The following is a 20,397-nucleotide window of genomic DNA, read 5'->3' as shown; positions in this document are numbered from 1 at the left end:
ATCTAAATAGAGACGCGTAGCGTCTCGAGGCCAAGTACATGTTTCGATACCCTATATGTGTCGACTGTCGCTGCCGTGTATCTTTACTCGAAACTAGGGCTGGGACTATTTGTCAAATTTTTCGGTATTCGAATATTCGAATACTTCACTTGCTCAATTATTTGGCGAATAAAATTCGAATACTATTCAAATATCCAAGTATTCGAATATTATTCGAATATTTACGTATTCGAATATCCATGTATTCGAATACTATTCGAATATTTAAGTATTCGAATATCTAAGTATTCAAATAGTATTCGAATATTTAAGTATTCGAATACTATTCGAATATCCAAGTATTCGAATACTATTCGAATATTTAAGTATTCGAATACTGATATATTCGAATGGTATGGTGTGATTTATACATCAAGTTCTTTAGGTTCATTTGTCAGGGTGAAATCTTGTAAGCTAATTTTGACCCACTTCACACCATACTATTCGAATACATCTCAAATATTCGAAGTGTATTCGTAGCATTCGAATACTTGTAAAATATTTGAATATTAAATTATTCAAATAGTGGCATCCCTACTCGAAACACGGCTATTCCAACCTTACCTGAAACTTATTTCATTAATATCCCATCACGTCTTCAATATTTTATAAATTTAAGGGCATTTTTCTTATGTAAACCGCATATAAGCTTCCGAATAAGACCAAATTCAATGAAATCGGTCCACGCATGACAGAGATATCGTAATATCGTCTCGTGGACCAGTCGGTAACGGCAAGATTTTTCTTCTGATTCTTCTTCTCCAATCAAATTTTGTCGACATAATACGTATACGCGTTACACGCACACCTTCAGCCAAAAGAAACTACCACATGTTTCGAACGAACGTCAATTGCTATCTTCACTGTCCAATCTACACCAAATTTTGACAGCTTACCGTCAAGTTATAACCTGGCGAATGTCAACTAAGATAAGTTGTCAAAATTTGAGATGCCACGTGGTTTTACAAGTGTGTATCATTGAATTGCAACCAAAATGCAGTCTCAAACACAAGGTAAGTTGCCGAAATGTGAATTGCGACATGTTTGAATATCATCAAACTGTTTTTTATTTGTAACTAGACTGAGGATTTTATGTATATCGTGATAATCGAAGCGTAAAATGATGCTGTGACATACGCCAGGCTATGTATGTACGCATAATTTTGTAGGAAGGATTTCGTATAGGGGAGAGTAGGAGAATTACGAACACCTAAGGGAAAAGTTGAATTGAAAGAAAAGTATTGACTCTAATCAGATTTACTTTATAGATAATTGAACTTTGATTAATTATCTACAAAGGCAACACAATGAATTATATTCTCCCTGTCATTTAAGAAGGAACCTGCCGACTGACGAGTTTAGACCGGTTCTGCGCAGGTTGACGCTCATTGGTTCCGGGAGAAGCCACTATTGGCTGTACCCCCACCAACGCTTCTTCGGAGCCAATGAGCTCATTCTACATGCGCGAAACGGGTTCCTTCTTAAATGACAGGGAGTATAGATACTTTAATATACAAATCATTTTCTGAAAGAAAAACAAAACTCTTTCTGTCCGCGATTACTCGTAGCTAGCGGGGTGAATGCGAACGGTTGCTTAAAGTTCTCTTGATCTTTACTGAACACCGGTTTCCTTCCATGCCGTGGGTCTGACACAGTCTTTCTTCTTGTTTCATCGAATTTTGGTTGCTCCTGTGATTGAATATTTATTTGCTGCCAGACCGATTGAAAGTCTTTTATCTTTAATCTCTTTGACGGGTATCTCAAGATCTTTCAACGACTATGTACGTATATTCTTCCTAATATAATTCCCGAGTACTGGACACATAAAAAGCTTCGAAGTGTTAAGAGAAAAGGGTAGATGACATCGTCCGTAATAGCCCCAATCACGCTGTTCTTAATTACCCCAAATGGACTGAAGTTAAGAAATTTAAAATAAAACAAATACGAACATGTATATGTACAAAGTGACCCCGTGATTTTATTTAGAATTAAGTAACTGAACCACGAAAAAATTATAATTTGTTGGGTAGTATAGTTCTAATGCACTATAGTCTCAAAATACTCGAGCGTAAAATTATACGAAAAGTTACGAAAACATTTCACAACCATTATCTTTGTAGTTGCGCGTAGTCTTCCGTCGTGACAGTTTCCTTAATACTAAACATAGCTAATTACATCATGTAACAATATCGCTGGAGGACAGGGCAAGCGAATTCAGCGAATACCGTGGTGTTTGGGGTTACCTCACGTCCGCAATTGCCCCACTCTCCCTTAAATACTTATTCAGTTATTTTGATACATGGACACCTTCGATAAAGCATGAATTTAATCAGTGTTTCTTGTACTATACACAAAGTACTATACACATAATAGGGTCATTCCGGGAGAGAGGCATCTAGCGGAGAGATGCACCACTTCCTGTTCCGGCCACACTACATAAGTGGCAGCACTGTTTCAACGCTTAAGACGCGTGTTCTTATCTACAAACATAACCTTATTAAACGAATTACATCGATCGTGCGGTTTAAGTTCATTAAAATTGAAAAAAACTTTTCGTTGCGTTGGATTTCAGGTGAAAAATTTGTGTGAACGGTGAGTAAATTGGATTCGTTGCCCGGAGCGGTCAAAATGACTCCACGAAACATGTACTATGTATCCTCCCCTCTGTAATATGTGTAGAAGAGAAAAAAAAATGAAAGTAGGGAGAAGAGGGTACCAATAAGTAGGTGCATCGTCCCCGAATCTGAAGTGCATCTCTCCCTCAGGTCTGGAGTTAGATGCACTTTTTTGGATTCTAAAACTGCCGGGATTTGATATATCAAGTTATAACTTATCCCGAGAACTTCGAGAATTTTTAAAAAAGTAAATTACTCTATGAACAACTGAAAAATATAAAAATGGAATCCAAAAAACAGCCGGAATCCCGGAATTTAATTCCCTAGTTGCGAGGCACGGCGTTGCCAGAGAAGTGTTGTTAGGCGGTTAGCCGGGAGAACTGCGCGGCCGAGGCAGTCTGCGTCGAGCGGCGAGACACATTTCATGAACGCCATTTATTGTAATCAACTCAAAATATATAACTATTTCATTTCCTCCACCCAGCAATTTCTCTTCCTACGTTGCTTCTTTCTCTTATTTAAAATATTATAAGCAATAATCAAAGCACTAGTTTTTGCACATTCATAATCACGGCCTCACTTCGTTCGTAGCTTAAAAGAAACTGAGAGACACCGCAGAGAGTAGGCGCAGACCAATTTCTAGTGGACACGGTCCTGAAAGTTCTATCGGATAGTCAGCTCTCGGCGAGTTTTCTGTCGCCTACCCGAGAGTAAAAACTTTCGAAATTGCTCTCAAGTGGACACACAATTTGAGAGTAACTATCGAGAGTAATTTGCGCGAGTTCTCTCAAGTGGACACGTACCTTTACGATTCAGCGACTTTCCACGAGCAATTATTATGGCAACATATTCACGAAAACTATAATTGATACTTATCATGTATGTATAAGAGACGCGTATCGAATAAGAATGTTGACTGACAGATGATTCGCGGATTCAAAGTACGCAATCGAAGGTCGGGAGCATGTCGCCTCGTATTCAGATCAGTTTCGTCATTCTGTTTAATCTGCAAATCAATCAACTGCCCGTAGTTCAAAATATTTTCCTGCACAGTGAACGGTTCCTGTTCGCGTGTAACATTCATATTACATAACTGACATTGGCGTAGGGACTTATTTAAAAGAAACCAGAGAACCAAATTAACAGTTATTTTAACCATTTTATGGAGAAAAAAATCATTAGGTAAAAATTAATTTTTATTTATATACTAATTTTTAATTGTTTTAATTACAACTACTTTTGTTGGCTACCAATAACCATTACCGATGGCGGGTAGTTAGCATTGGTGGTTACCAGTAACCAATATAAATGACCGGATTGTTTTTACATTCGATGGTTGTCAATTATTGTTATTAACATTACTGACAATTAATATTCATTGGCAGCACGAAAAAAAATAGTTGCAAATCTTATATATTTTATAAGCAAAGAAACAGTATGAAAATATATGAAACAAAGAAAAGGACAAAAGGTGCATATTGTACTACAATTTACCGTTTTTAAACGATTTTATATTAGCTTCACTCCTCTGTCCGTTTGTTTCATTCAAATCTTGTAACTTAATTTGGCTGTACTACGGTATGACCCAACCACCGGATTGATCTGAAATTTTGAGGGGTTGGGCGGAAGGGGGAGAGAACCTCTAATATAAAATTTTAGCTGTGGGTATTTGTTAGTTTCTGAGATATTAATAAAAAAAACCTTCGGCATAATACATTTATATCTACCTATACAGACGTTGCTAACACAACCATCTTCTCGTCGCCGTCGACTGTTTCACAGCCGACGACACAATGTACGGTGTCAGCCTCAAAATGTGTGTATAGGGATACGGTGACAAAAACTGGACGCGAATGGTCTTCACCAAGCCAAGTGCAATTGTTGCTGAGGCCTTTGCTCTTTTGTCACGTACTGTGCCCCGATGGAAAGAAGTCGGTGGAGAAACTCTAGGGTCCGAATATCAGGTCCGAATAGTGTATCCCTATTGGCCGGCGCGACAACGTCGACGAATACAGAGTAAGCAAACGGGACACGGGCGGCGGGAGCCAATGCGAGCGAAGAACCCCTCTTGCTCCTGTGACATTTCAACCGTCTTCTTTCTATCGGGCCACAGTACTTAGTTTCAATATTTATTACAATGGCTTCATCATCAAGTTACGATGTTGCCCTTACTCCGACACAACGCATTCCACTTTCGAAGTTCTCCCGGGTATTAGTATTGGTTCAGGCTAGGTTAGTGCGGGATGCGCGTAAAGCATGGTACCGAACCGATGTGAGTTTGGGAATACTAAAAATGAGACTGCAGTTACAAGCATCGCGCTGTTATGAGTTGGGAAAACTGAAGGGTTTTCACTTTTGAATCCTCTTTATTGTCTTCAATACAAACGATGTATTCGACGCTGGATTGCACAGAGTTGACAAAGTGTACACGCGCAAACTCGTGGAAATCGACTGACGCCTTGAGGCGGAGGTCTTGTCCTTTTATTCCCTGTTGGAACAAGGGATTCGGCGTGGTCCACGTGACCAGGAAAACTAGGGGGTCCTGGCTTTTCCTGGAAAGGAGGAAACACGTGCAGGCCACCTTACACCAAGCGGCTGCTGCACATGCTTAACTCCAGGGGCACGTTAAGGGGGCATTCTAGTCTAGACACTCGTTTTTTAAGGTGATGCTTGAAAATTAATTGTGGAAAATCTATCGCACCTACAGGGCAGGGGTTTTGCACACATATTTAGTAGTGTTTGACCTATCAACACAAATTTTTGGAATGCATTATATTGAAATTTGTACAAGTTACACGCCGAAGCGCAGGTCATGTCATCAAAAACCGGCCCCATCGGGCGCACGAATTGCGGCCGTCCTAGTCAACTGAAACGAAAGTACCAAAGATTTTTTTAATCTATATGAGTGTAGTTATCGCCCGAACTAGATGTAACCTAGTCCGGACATTGTTACCGAAATCACAGCTGTTTAAAAATTTATATTTGATTTTTTCGACTTTTCTTAAGCTAAAACAAGGTGTGGGGAAGGTTGTATTAAAACTATTGATATAATTCTAGTTCCGGCTATAGGTACACATTCACTTTGAATGTGTGTCAATTTTTAGCTCAATCGGTCCAGTAGTTTTTGAGAAAAATGTGTGCCCGATCTAAAAAAATTGTTTCGAGAAAAACGCGTTTAACGTTTTTCATGCAGTACGACCTATACGACTGAAGTTGCGGTAGATAACAACTAATTTCTGTAACTTATCCCTAATCTGGTATACCAGGACCGTAGAGGAAACCTTCCTGAGCTTCAAAAAAATCATGTTGGGCAGCTCTCTCTTCTCTGCTGGCAGTCATAGCCTCTTTAGATACAAGGGTCGAGGCAACGACTGCCGGCCACGCTGCGGCCTTAAACCCCTATAACTCTGGGAGTTTTTCGAATTTCACCTTAATATTTTAGAGACATATTTTCGAAACCCTAAAATATTTGAAAATCAAACAAAAAAAAATAAAATTTTTGGGTAGAATACCTCCTTAAAGCGTGAATCGGTCGGCGTCGCATGACAACTGCGTTCGGGTAAGTCGATATGTACTACCCGATGACCGCGTGCGGGTAGTTCGCACAGTGTCACAGCATGATGAGGTCCATATCGTACATTGTATCGTTGACTGTGAAACAGTCGCGGGTGACGAAGAGATGAAAGTTTTTTATTAATATCTCAGAAACTAACAAATACCCGCAGCTAAAATTTTATATTATAGGTTCTCTCCCCCTCCCGCCCAACCCCTCAAAATTTCGGTTCATTCCGGTGGTTGGGTCATACCGTAGTATATACCTTAATTTTAACCCTCTTCCACGAATCCAATCGACTTGGAACTTTGCAGGCGTACGTAGTTATGATGACAGTACAAAATTAAAAAAAAAACTCACCCTCGAGAGTGTGAAAAATTGCATCCCCTACAATAAAAACACAACCACAAATTCAAAGGACTTGAAATCGGCCCCTCGCCCACTTCTCGAAAACTATGAAAGTCGCTGCATTGCCTTATACATAGGGCGAATTCCACTTAATTACACCCAAATGGCCCGCTACGCCGGTGATTTCCATTACATATCGCGATTGCGGCGGGCGATTTGGGCGTAAGTAGAATTCGCCCATATAGTAGCATCACGAATTCCGTAAATACATAATTTATTGAGAAATGATCCGTCACGCACAAATATGTAAATTCTTCAAGTTTTCTTAGTTGCGAAACTCAAACATTAAAAAGTAAATAATATAATAATGTATAAAAATTTTTTTTTGATAAATGATTTTATTTAAATTGATCGAAAATGCATTAAAAAATTAAAAAATAACTCTTTTCTTGTACTACAATTACAATGGTGAAATGTCACATTAAATAAAATTCTGGGGCAGAATATTTCATAACAGGATACAAATCAATTTAAGCGTTGAAATGACCGATGAAAAGCGATAAAATATCCTGCCCCATAATTTTATTTAAAGTGACATATCACTATCGTTATTGTAGTACAAGATATTACTTATTTTTTTAGTGTATTTTCGATCAAATTAAATATAATCGTTTAACTTAAATTTTTTATATGCTTTTTTATTTTGCTTAATAAAATATAGGTATAAGTTTTAAAAATTTTTTTCATGTTGTCAATGAATACTAGATAATTATCAGTAATATTAAGGGGGAAGCCACTATCAACTTTTTTTGGACATGTTCATAATTTTTGGAATCTCAAAAATATACCTGCACAGTTTTAAAGTGGATCTCGAAAAATTCTAGGAGCTACGGAAAGGTTTTTATAAGTGGCGCAGTGCTTAAAACTAAGTGCACGCATACCGTAAGATGGGGTGACTTTGCCCGCCGCGGTGACTTTGCCCACTTTTTTAACTCTGACTGAAAAATTACCATATGATTGAATTCGCTATTGTTTTTTTCATTTGACCTTGGAGGAATTATTGCTATCGATTACAAAACACCATATGTTTTAATTACTTCACAATAAAAAAAATTAATTTTTTCCGAAAAGTGGGCAATGTAATCCCGGCGCGGGCAAAGTCACCCCGGATTACGGTAGGTAAGTTGGTGTCAATCGCCTGAAAAGTTTATATCCCAGAATCAAAATGTATGTAATAAAGGGGTTTATGAGCTTATATATTGTTTATAACTTGATAGAGAGTCACTGGCAACGACGAGATCGTATACATCTCCGATCTTTGAGTGGCAGTAAATAACTTCTTTCAAAACTTTAAACGTGGTTATCTGGAAACGACATTTTTCAAACTGGGCCGATTAATAACTCACAAGGGAAGATCCCGAACCCGAAAATTCAAAAAATTCTGAAAGTTTGTGAATATGTGGAAGATTTCCTCCTGGTTACAACGCAATTTTTGTTTGCTGCCCAAATTCACTCGAAGGGGGTGAAATTAACCCTTGAAAATTCGGCTATTTTCGGATTTTGTGATATAACTCGCGAAGTATAAGAGATAGAAAAAAAGTTTCAAGACAAAAGTTACTTCTTTTAATTAGATCTATCATTTAGTAAACAAATATTTTACAGTCCACGAGTTATAACATAAAATCGGTAGATAACCGGATTTTCAGCGGTCAATTACACCCCCTTAGAGTGAATTTGGGCAGCAAACAGAAATTGCGTTGTAATCAGGATGAAATTCTCTACATATTCACAAAGTTTCAGAATTTTTCGAATTTCCGGGTTCGGGCTGTTCCCTTGTCAGTCAATTTTTATCGGATTCAATTGAAATTTGCAGGTAATTTTCGTAATAAATTTATCTTCAGTTAAGCGTACAAGTTGTTTTGATTGCATAATTCACCTAATTGTAACATTAAAAAAAATTTGTTCATTTGTTATACCATTTCTTCCAAAGTCCGCCATTTCATCCAAAATTAATATTTTTTTATACCTGTACACTTAACTGAAGCTATAGTAATATATTTTAAGAAAACGTACGAATTTTTCAATTCAGAGCAAACGTTGGAACGTGACACGACCGTCTGTTTTGTAATTTTTTTTGCATCGCCTAACGTCATCGTATGCTGTAGCAATACTACTCCAAATTTGTTCACTCTAGGAGCATAAAATATTAAGTAGTAGATACTATGCGGGATAAGTTTGGAGTAAGGGTTATAGGGGAAAGCGGGGTAATTCCGGCCACATAAGCAGTAAATGCTATAAAATTTGAACAAGTTACACATTTGTTAGTATTTTCATATTAATTAATAGTTTGAAGTGTCCAGTTTGTATTAGTATAACCGAGAAAGCATAAATTTACGTTGTAACAAAATTGGGAGCAATAACACAAAAATAGTAATTTTCATGATTTTTCTTTATAAAAGAGATAGGAAAACTGTTAAATTAATAAAAAATTGTAATATTTTTTATTTTAAAATTAATTAGTACATATATCACAAGTGTATTCTTCAGAGGTATCCCATCCTGAACATTCTTCATGTGCCCATTGACCACATACTGTGCACCGGAACCACATGTCATCACCTTTTCCAAATTCTTTGCAAAAGGGCCATTGATAATTTTTCCTGATTCCGTTCTGCCTTCTTCGAAATTCTTTTATATGTACGTGGCATCTGCGCCAGAAAGAAGCAATGTTAGAAGCTGGCTGGAATTACCCCCACTTTTGGCCGGTATTATTAACCCACACCTCATGTTCAAATATTTGAAGTAATACACTGAATTGAATTTACATATCACCAAAAACCAAATGCGAGTTTAAAAGTAGAAACATTCCTCTATTTAATGAAATTAATATTAATAATTCATATCTATTCCAAGTACTAACTAGTCTTGCTTAACTATCGACCGCTGTTATAAGATTACGGTGCGAAATGAACACTCCCGGATTTGTTTGAAACAAAAGACTGCTAACGTCATGGAAACCATGAATATTAGCTCGCCGTATCATTAACAGGTGGCAGTACCGTACAGAGTCAAGTAGTGATCCTCTAAGGCAGGGGTGCACACTAAGTCTGCTCTAGGGCAGTCGGTGCGCTCTCGAGTTCGACCGTGGTATGCTCACTCCCCACTCCTCGGTATAAGGTCACGTGGAGGGGAACTCTATGATTGCAAAGGCCACATTTTGTTTTCTCCAAGGAAAATATGGTATTGTCTTGAACTTCCCATTGTTGTCCCAACATGATCACCGGAAAGTCTCAGTTTATGCTTTTATGACACCCCCGACAGCTAAATGATCGCTTGGCCGCGACTGACATACACAGCTCCGTCACTGTGTGCGTCAGCGATCTCAAGCAGTGGGTTAAAATTGACTCAGGCACAGGATACAGAGGGTTAATTGAGACTTGAAAAATGTTTAAATTTTTGTATGCAATAATAATAATTTTGTTCAAAGTTATAATGATGGCGGTAAGAAGGGTTTAACAAAGTTTGTCGCTGGCGAACATGATTCTGGCTGTCGTAGTCATCGGAAACAAAAAGCGCAAAATCTTTCTTCATCTATATGAGTGTGGTTATCGTGTGAACTAGAATGAAGTAATTATTTGCAAAATTCCAATTTTGCAACGCAGAAAACTAACAAATGCTTTTCCCAAAAATTAATGTCTTCATTTGAAATACAATCATTTTTGTGCTTTTCAACATTATTCATTCATTTTAGTTCATTCGATAACTACACTCATATAGATTAAGAAAAATTTTGCGTTTTTTGTTTCAGATGATTAATACAGCCAAAATCATGCTCGCCAGCAACAAACTTGTTTTTCAAACCCCTCTTACTACTACCTTTATAACTTTGAACCAAATTACTATTATTGCATACAAAAATTTGAACACATTTTTCAAATTTCAATTAATAATAGCACAGAGATTGGAATTATAGTTCTCAAAACTTTTCTTTTAAAAATACCCCAAAATGTGCCTTATTTTCGGAGCGTCAAACTCCGGAAACCCCTGCGGTAGCTTGCTCCGCTCCGCTCCCCACTCTGTTGGCGGACTCGCTTGTCCTTGAACGAGCTCGAATGTGCGCTCGTGCCCGGAATTGGGGGTCCTGCGCATGACTGCTCTAGGGAGTGATCGGTATAACCGCAACCATTTTGGGGCAAAACCGGCATTAAACATAACCTAAACGATTATCTATCTCTTTCTATCAGTATTTCTCTCTCTCTTTCTGTCAGTATTTCTGTCTCTTTCTATCAGTATTTCTGTCTCTTTCTTTTTTTTACAGTTTCTTTCTCTGTCTACTTCTGCTTTTGCTCCAAATCGCGGCAACCAATCAGCAACGATACACGTTGTTCCGATCACTGCCTAGAGGATCACTAGAGTCAAGTTACGCGGTTTTTATTTAAAGAAATAGAAGTGGCCGGAATTACCCCGCTTTCCCCTACACATCTGTTGATCGTGTTTTCCGGAATTGTATAAATAAAATTACAGAAAAAGGATTTGTGGGTAAACTGCCATCATTTGCAGACACCTCGAAAATCTTTAACGACAGAATAGGCTATATAATCAATCACGACCCGATATATTGTGGAAATAATTAATGAAACAATTAATTAATGTTCTAAAAATATTTCGACAAATCTTATCGGAAGATCACAGGGCGTACCATATTTATTGATTTTAAAATCGTTTGTGCTTTAGTTAACCCTATATAACCATCTGGTAATACTGCCATCATAGGTTTTATCAAATTTCGATTTTTGTATGTAGAATATGTAGTACTTTCGAATGTTGGAACTTTTCTACAAAAATCGTAAGGTCTGTCTAACAAAATGATAATACTTATTATGATTCCTCGGATCTGCTCGACATCAACGTTTTATACAATCGACTGCTAAGGCCTTCATTAACGATTAATTCACTGAAAATCCATCATCTGAAGACGAGGAGTACAAAATATAACAATAATTCTTCGTCGCGTTCAATACATTGAGTTTGGTTTTATCCGTTTAATGTATATCTACACCGTTAATTTAACGATTTCTATTGTTAATTAACTTCTCTTCCGTTACTTGTTTACGCACAGTTAAAGTATCAATGCTTATCTACAAAACAGCGTTCGAATGGTTGCATTGCATGCATTCCTTTCAAAGTTAAGATCATTTGAAGCCAACAACTTTCAACTTGTCCCCCAATGCAGCTTCCTCTTTATATGAATTTTTTTCAACTTTCCCAGCAGACGATGGAAATATAATTATGCTTTTCAGAATTCCCACAACCTGAGATTTATGATTTGTAAACACTTTACGTTGGCAGGAGGGACCACAATTGGCCACTTTCTTCAAGTATCCTTTCTTAGATTCACAAAGTAGGGGAGACCGGGGTAAAGTGAGCCCGAAAAAGTTTGAAGTCGAATAAAATTTTTCCCTTTCAATAAAAATGCGTGGCAATAGGTTTATAATATAATTTAAACATTACTGTTGATAAATGACGAATAGCAATACTTAAAATAAACTTAGAGTACATTAAAATTCAACTTGAAAGAAATGATGGAAGTGGTATCACTTTACCCCATGGGGTAAAATGAACTCCTATCCGGGGTAAAGTGAGATGCAACAAAATAAGAACTTTAATTAAGGATATAGGTAAATATTAACCCCGTGCGCTGGAATGACATGTTTAGCACGGCAGCTTCTGGCTTTTTTTGCACCGTGGTTGTCAAAACCTGTGACAGATTTTTCATTTTTTGGGGTTAGTTTCTGTTCCACCACGCCGGTTTTCTAGCCAGCTGACAGGTTAGGATATTGCGCACATCATTTGCGCATCGGTTCTTAGCAGCCATTTGCAGCTCAGTTTACCCCGGTCACTTTACCCCGAACATGTACTCAGTGAAAAATTAATTATTTAATAATGTTAGAATTAATGTTTTGGCAAACGCCTGTACGTGTATATTTATAAGCTTGTTTTAAACACGCAGACAAAATTTGGAGTTAAAATAACACATTTATGACTCATTTATCCGAAAAGCTAAATGGAAAAGAAAACCAATCGGAAGTCTTTAAAAATTAATTTCTAATTTTTTAAATGAATTTACATTTTTCGATATTTGAATGTGCATAATTATCAATCTTATATTACATGCATTTATTACGTCACCAAAATTTGTAAATTTATTCTTTTGTTAAAGAACAAAGTAAGGAAGCTCATTTTACCCCGAAGTTCACTTTACCCCGGTCTCCCCTACTATACTTCCAGAAACACTTTCAAAGTAATTCATGCAATTCCAACATAATTTTCAACTCATAACAATTCAATATTCAAAAGTGTTTCATATCGAAAACGGAAAGTAGTGATTCTTTTCTTCATTTTAAAAATATAATATTTTCTCCAGATATAAGTGTGAATAAATAATCTAAACAAATGTTAACCATAAAGGTATGCAATTGTTATATTTCAATTTTCGTAAAATGTTAGGTTCGAAAGTTTCTGAGAAACAGCTTTGTAGCTTGAGATCATCCAAATATGTATTAAGAATACATTACGTCCAAAATAATTGGTCACTATGAACTAATTTTAGCGATCAGTTAAGGTAGTTCCTGAATATTCTACTAAATTCAAGAATTCTTTCAAATTTCGTTCAAAACTAATTTCGAATACAAGAAACCCTTATACAAAGTTTAAAATCGATTTACCACATAGTTATCGAGAAATTGTTAATTATAGTTGATGCATTTTAACGCAGTGGCATATGGCAGAGTCGGAAAAAGGGGGTTATAGTTTCAGATTTTCTTCTGAAACGGGAAAACTATATTCAAGAAGTGTACAAAAATTGGCAGAAAAGTACATCGAAATGTTACGAAATGAATTTATTAATTTCTGCGAAACTGACCACATGGTTTCATCGTAAATGCCCATAAAAAATAGGTTTACGTGCAAGTATTTTAGAAATTACGTAGAGCAGCCAACGCGGCAACGTCGCACAATCGATATGTTCAGATATTTAAATAGCGAACGACGATTCAAATTCATATGATCATTTTTTCTGACATTTTATTTATAAAAGACGCTTCGAATGTATGCGACGTTGTCAGATCTGCTGCTCCAATTCACTACGCTAACCAATTTAATATTCTCATTTCGTATTACAATTATTTATATTAACATTGAACTTTTTAAAATATATATACACGATGTTAAAAATTATTATTATTATTATTTCTATAGTATCATACTACTTTATATTTATCGTTTATGACCCAACTCTAATTTGACTAACACAGTTGGTTAGGAACTACCTTAATTAATGCCCCATGACAATTAGTAAATTGAGGGACCTGTAGCGTTTTTCGCACACTTTAAACCATCAGAATATTTTCCAATGAAAGGTTTATCAACCATATTAGTAACTTAATTTGTCACATTTGAACCATTGCCCCTCTAACCATCAGTTCTCAAATCTTCTGTTTCAGAAATCCAACTACCCACGCCGGATTATCGACAAGGAACAACGAATTCTGGTGGGACCTTTGAACGTCACCAAGGATTGTACAGCAACAGCAACAAATTCGCCGCCAAACAGTGTTCTTCGATAAACAAAAATTGTTCATAACGAGTGATAAGTTGCACAAGCGAAAGACAAAGATATTTTTATAAAGAATCTGAAACGTGACTGTGCGGAGGAAAGCTAAAAGTTTCACATGTAAATCGTAAATCAAGCTTAGATATTTCAACAGGCGTTATCAATCTCGAACGTTTAGTACACGCAGACAAGAAATCGAAAAAGGACAGTTTCAAACGTGTGCCAGAATTTTTTTAAAAGCTTGAAAGTGCCGTTCCTCGAAAGTCCACGCGCAGTGCAGTCAATACGTTTGGTGAAGGTGCTACCATCAAGATGTTCAAAATGCATTCCTCGCGAGCCAGAAGTGCTTTAGTCAGGCACAGAAATGTGTTGCAAGTGTATAACGTTGCAGCGAGATTCTTCGCCACTGATGTCCAGTACAAACCTATCAGAAGGGTCCTCGTCGCCAATCGAGGTAAGACTTTCCACTCTTCAATTGAACTTATGAAAAGAAACATGGAATCATAGACTCAAAGTTCGAGTTCGTGGACCCAGTTACATACTGACAATAGAATTGATGACCGCAGGGGGGGGGGCATGATAAGTACCCATTTTTGTTAATTTTCTGATTTGTATGCCATCTGGTGGCTAAAAGGAAGTATTACTTTTATATGACATAAAGTGAAAAGGGGAACAACCTTTAAAGGAGTATAATTTTTTTAAAATTGGTTCAAACGGCTTGAGTTTTTTGTGAAGCTAGAAGGGTTAGTTTAGGGTGAAGGTACCAGTAGTTGACCACGTATCAGTAGTTGACAACTTTTCAGATAAACGTGAAAAATAAGGTTTTTAGAAGTGTAACTATCTCTTTTCAACAGCGCGCCGTGGCTCCTAATACCCACAGTTCACCACTTCTAAAAACCTTATTTTTCACGTTCTTCTGAAAAGTTGTCAACTACTGATACATGGTCAACTACTGGTACCTTTACCCTACTAAGTGGCGTGTTTCGTCGTTTTAAAAAAATTTGCAGTTTTTGGGAATAGCGAAGCTTACTTTTTCATTTTTTTTTATCTGAGCCTGTAATCAAAATTTAAAAATCCCGTTTGTAGATTTAAGTAAATTAATAGGCTTAAGTATATATGCTGAAAATTTCATCGAAATCACCTTACCCCTACTTAAATCAACAGGATTTTTAAATTAATACAGTGACTCGCATTAATATTCGGACACTTTTTAAAACCGCATAACTTTTTTAGAATTGGTCCAAACAGCTTGAGTTTTTTTTAGAAGCTAGAAGGATTAGTTTGCTAAATGTCGTATTTGGTCGTTTTGAAAAAAAAATGTATGGTCGGAATAGCGCAAAAAATAGTAAAGGTCGATTTTTAAACTTTTTTTTGTGAGCTTTTAATCCTTCTAGCTTCTAAAAAAAACTCAAATTGTTTGGACCAATTCTAAAAAAGTTATGCGATTTTAAAAAGTGTCCGAATATTAATGCGAGTCACTGTACTTTCTTTATTGCAGTTTATTTATACACAAAAAATGCATTGCTTGAAGAGCACAATAAGACCAAATTCGTTATAAAATTCCTCCCCGAAGATGACCAGTAGATTTGAAAAAAAAGTTTGTTTTGTGATTGTCAAGATTTGTTAGAATCTAATAAACAAATTGACATGCAATTTTGACTTTATACCTTTCGTGCGACGCCGCCTTTTTGTGCAACAATAATTTATAAAAAATATTACTCTCCTGTATATTTGTAAATTTCATTTTTGTTACAATGTTTTTAGGTTTTTTTTTTAATATAAAATGAATACGTATCTACAACTGCGAAAATACAAAAAGGGCTCGATAAAACAAAAAATTAGTAGAGCAGTCCTTTAACTTAATAACGTCTATTAAATCTTAGTAAGTTTTCAAAACATTTATTTATACTAATTTATAAAGTACGTTAGAGGTATCGAAAGGGTGAAAAAAAATTATACAAATTCATATCTGTGAATTACTTTATTAAAACTTTGAGTGGCATCGACGTGTTTTCACGCCGAAGGATTTCCACTTGCGTATGGTTTTTGCGTGTTTACACGTCAATCTACTTTGAAAAGAATCGAAAGTATTGTCCGAGTATTTATGAATGTCTTTTCAGGGCACGTTAAGCAAATATTTCTAGGTAGTAGCCGCACCTTGCGTCACTCACAAGGGGAGGACACCATGAGGTACCCACCGATTTTGATGAGCCTTGGCACGCTGGATCTATGTCGAAAATAAGTAAATAGGTGTCCGAGCGTTTTTGCCAATGGGCCTTAATGATGGAGATATTTACATGGAAATTATTAAAAATTTCATAGTAGCCGTGGGGTTTTAATGGGTAAAAATCCTACACTACCCTGGCGCCTCCAGGGATTCCCCTCTGAAGGAGTCGGGGTGCCTCTTGAAGATTTCCCCAAGTTAAAACAGAAATTTATAAAAAAAAATATTTTATAAAAAAATAATTTATAAAAAAAATTTATAAAGTTTTTTTTCAACGTGGAGACATCTTCAAAAGGCACCCCGACGCCTCCAGAAGGGAATCTCCCGCGGACGCCAGGGTGGTGTGGGATTTTTATCCACAAAAATCCCACGGCCACTATGAAATTTTTAATAATTTACATGTAAGTATCTCTATTATTAAGGCCTATTGGCAGAAACGCTCGGACACCTATTTACTTATTTTGGACACAGATCCAGCGTGCCAAAGCTCATCAAAATCGGTGTCTACCTCATGGTGTGCTTGTCAGTGTTAGTAAGAAAAAAAATGAATGTTTTATTAGTTCTTATTGGCTTAGTAAATCCGAAACAAATTTGTTTAGTGTTGCACATTCAAATATGGTTTCTGTCTAAAACTGGAGAACAATCATTTACAGCATATTGTGAGCGTACAAGGAAAATCCTCTATTGGAAGTCCATAAAACTAACGATTTGAGAAAAATCGATCAAACCTAAAGTAGGCAACAGTTGTGAACTTAGTGGTGGTAAATTATGAATTTTAACAAAAATGGACCTACAATTAGTGGACCATCCTTGTACACCCACGATATATCAAAATACATTTGCAATAATTTGTAGCACGAATAGCATATTCGATGAGATTGAAGAAATATTAGTTCTACGATGAGTATTAGAGTCAGAATGATTATATAAGAGAATTAGAACTATTTTTAACCATTCTCGAATATTTAGCTCAGGATGTTACAGACAGAATTTTTTAACACTGATCGTAAGTAATGCGATCGTTGCATTTTGACATTCAATCTTCGGTACAGAAATAAAATCGTTTCAAAACAACGAAAATGTTTACTTTTCAATTCTTATATAATTTATCATTGGCAAGAGAACTGCAATAAGTACAGCTATGGACGTTAGTTTCATAAGCTGTTATGTCACGTCTGACCATATTAATCATGCTTCGAAGACCACTGATATCAAGTTAGACGTTGTCAAAAATGTTATCTCCGAAAGGCTGGTGTTAAACGTCGTGTAGCACATACAGAGAAAACGAAAGTCTTAGTGAGTGGATCAAAATAGAGTTGTTTATCTACACATGGCTTATCGGTTCTAATTTACGCATTGACGTTGCTACGTGACATTTATTCAAATCAGAAACTGAAAAATGTGTTATTCAACAGAACACCAATTGGCATAATATAAAACTTAGGTTTTATGGGAGTTGGACTTTTGGTTTGTACTGTGTGCAGTCAGTGCAGTACGTAATGTGGAATTTAAATTCGCGCCGTGACTTCGATGCTCCATTCATTGTCTACCTATTGACTCGCAAAACACCATTGTCATAAATCGTCACCTGTGAGAGAGACACCTGATGACTATCCAGATCAATTCTTAGAATCGAATACGTTTAAATAAATGTTTTCCATACCTACTATTACCCGGCCGAAAGAAGATCCCCAAGAGGCGGGCTCGAGCATTACAGTCCGTCGCTATGACGATTGATCGTATCACCTATTTGGGCACATTTTTAAAGACGCGGCACACGTATTTTGGTTATTGGCTGAAGTAGGCACATACATTGTCGCACCGCGCGACGAAGAGAGCGAACAAAACACATCGAGATCGGGTGGAATAGAGCGATCTGACCGACGAGCGCCAAAGCAATAGCGTAGGCATCTCAGACGGTTAACCATTAATATATAATAACATAAAAATTTCCTTATTTTTCACAATATATTCAGGAAAGTATTATCATTGGTTTGGTTAGATTTTTCTGATTAAAATAAACCCAAACGCAATGTCGCACAGATTGTTTGAAAAATAAGGAAATTTTTATGTTATTATATATTAATGGTTAACCGTCTGAGATGCCTACGCTATTGCTTTGACGCTTGTCGGTCAGATCGCTCTATTCCACTCGATCTCGATGGGTTTTGTTCGCTCTCTTTGTCGCGCGGTGCGACAATGTATGTGCCTACTTCAGCCAGTAACCAAAATACGTGTGCCGCGTCATTAAAAGTGTGCCCAAATAGATGATTCGACCAATCGTCATAGCGACGGACTGTATCGCCCGAGCCCGCCTCTTGGGGATCTTCTTTCGGCCGGGTAATAGTACCTACCTTGTCTACGAAAGATGCTGCCTGAGCTGCGTCCTTCCCCAAAAAAGCTGGTCAGAACCTTGAGCAATTAAAAATCTGATTTGCTACAAATATTGTTAAGCTCACACATTAGTCGTAATCCATATATTTTTTTGATTATGACAATAAATATATTTAAATAATAAATTTAAAAATAAGTTTAAAAAAATGGAAAATATTAGAATTATGGTGGGTATTGTAAATCCGGGATAGTTTGACCACTTTTTGGAAAATAAATTATAGCATCGTTGTTTTTCACATTTTTGTCATTTTGTAGAAATTAAAGCAAAGCCCGAGCAATTTAGAGTATACATAAATTATAGTGTGCGATAAATTCAAATATTTATTTTCATTTTTAACCAAAAACATTGGCACTGCAACTGGTCGGTCTCACCCGCATGTCGGGGTTAAAGCGCGCACCCACTACGGGTGAGACTGACCTTGAAAAATAACAAAAAGTGTAGCTTACGAAAAGTATAATACACGAAGAAGTTAATTGATATGTAATTTCTTCTTCGTAAATCGCAAACTTTCTTGTACTTGAAGCATCTAGTGTCATGAAACCAACGGCTGCAGCGCGCACACATTTAATCTAATCGTCGCTTTTCGAGATTTCAAAATAGTTTTCTCCGCATCCCACGCATTCGTTTTCGTCCAAGTCTTTTAACGACATATCACTATCTTGAAGAATGGAATTTTCGCTCCCTGAATCTGAAGATGGGTTTACAATAAAAAAGACACATGTAGGTAGTGTTTATAAGATGTTTCGATGTCAGTTACAAGAGTAAGAAATAAAAAATACGAGCATGCCATGCCCCCCTTGACATCCTACAATTTTCGTTTGAAACAATTTTTCGTACCGTTCATATTTTTCGAGATAGTTACACTTTTTCAGGCACACTGTGCACAGTAAATCCCCGTTATGAGCCTGTTTGTACGTCCCGTTGACAGCCCGGCGACTATCCCCACCATTTCTTGGAAGCCTGCGTACGAGAGTGAGAAAACCTTATAGCATATATACATGGAGGTCTCATTGCCTAAAGTTGACCGCCTCGAAACACATGTGCGACATGGTGCGAGAGAGAGAAGTACAGAGGACCCCATCGACTGTAATGCGCATGCGCCGATATCGTGCGGGAGAGAAAGACATCGTGCGAGCGAGAGAAGTATAGATTCTCAATCGCCCGCAATGCGCATGCGCCAATATCGTGAAATTTGCTGCAAGTGGTATGGTTGAAGTGATACGCGGTGATACCGGATCGTCGCCGGCGATATCGGTGCATGCGCATTACGGTCGATTGGGACCTCTATACTTCTCTCGCTCGCACTTGTCTTTCTCTCTCGCACGTTACCGGCGCATGCGCATTACAGTCGATGGGGTCCTCTATACTTCTCTCGCTCGCACATGTCTTTCTCTCTCGCACCATGTCGGCGACAGTTACAAGCTCTCAATGAGACCTCCGTGTATATATGCTCTAAAGAGAGAACCAGGCATCGAGCGTGAGGAAACGAAAGAGTCAGACAAGAATTTGCCGTCGGGTACGGAGCAGAGAATCATGTCTGTAACCCTCCGTGAGCCCATCGCCAGCCCCGTTGGTCGGGCTCACAACGGGGATTAACTGTATTTAAAGAAC

The 20,397-nt window shown here is 37.2% G+C and overlaps 1 protein-coding gene and 1 long non-coding RNA gene across 5 annotated transcripts in view; both read left to right on the top strand.

Annotated features, from left to right (window-relative positions):
- Positions 1-20,397, top strand: part of LOC143374596 (uncharacterized) — a 362,323-nt gene that overhangs the window by 266,404 nt on the left and 75,522 nt on the right. The window lies entirely within an intron of this gene.
- Positions 1-20,397, top strand: part of Pcb (Pyruvate carboxylase) — a 112,520-nt gene that overhangs the window by 40,822 nt on the left and 51,301 nt on the right. For all 4 annotated transcript variants that reach the window (XR_013086686.1, XR_013086685.1, XM_076822739.1 and 1 more), the window contains exon 2: positions 14,058-14,621. Coding sequence is in view for 2 of the 4 variants with exons in the window: in XM_076822739.1 (XP_076678854.1) it covers positions 14,480-14,621 (142 nt within the window). In the remaining 2 variants the exon portion in view is untranslated. The remainder of the gene's footprint in view (positions 1-14,057; positions 14,622-20,397) is intronic.

Source organism: Andrena cerasifolii, chromosome 11, assembly GCF_050908995.1.
Source record: "Andrena cerasifolii isolate SP2316 chromosome 11, iyAndCera1_principal, whole genome shotgun sequence".
Taxonomy (NCBI): domain Eukaryota; kingdom Metazoa; phylum Arthropoda; class Insecta; order Hymenoptera; family Andrenidae; genus Andrena; species Andrena cerasifolii.
This window is presented reverse-complemented; position numbering and strand designations above follow the sequence as displayed.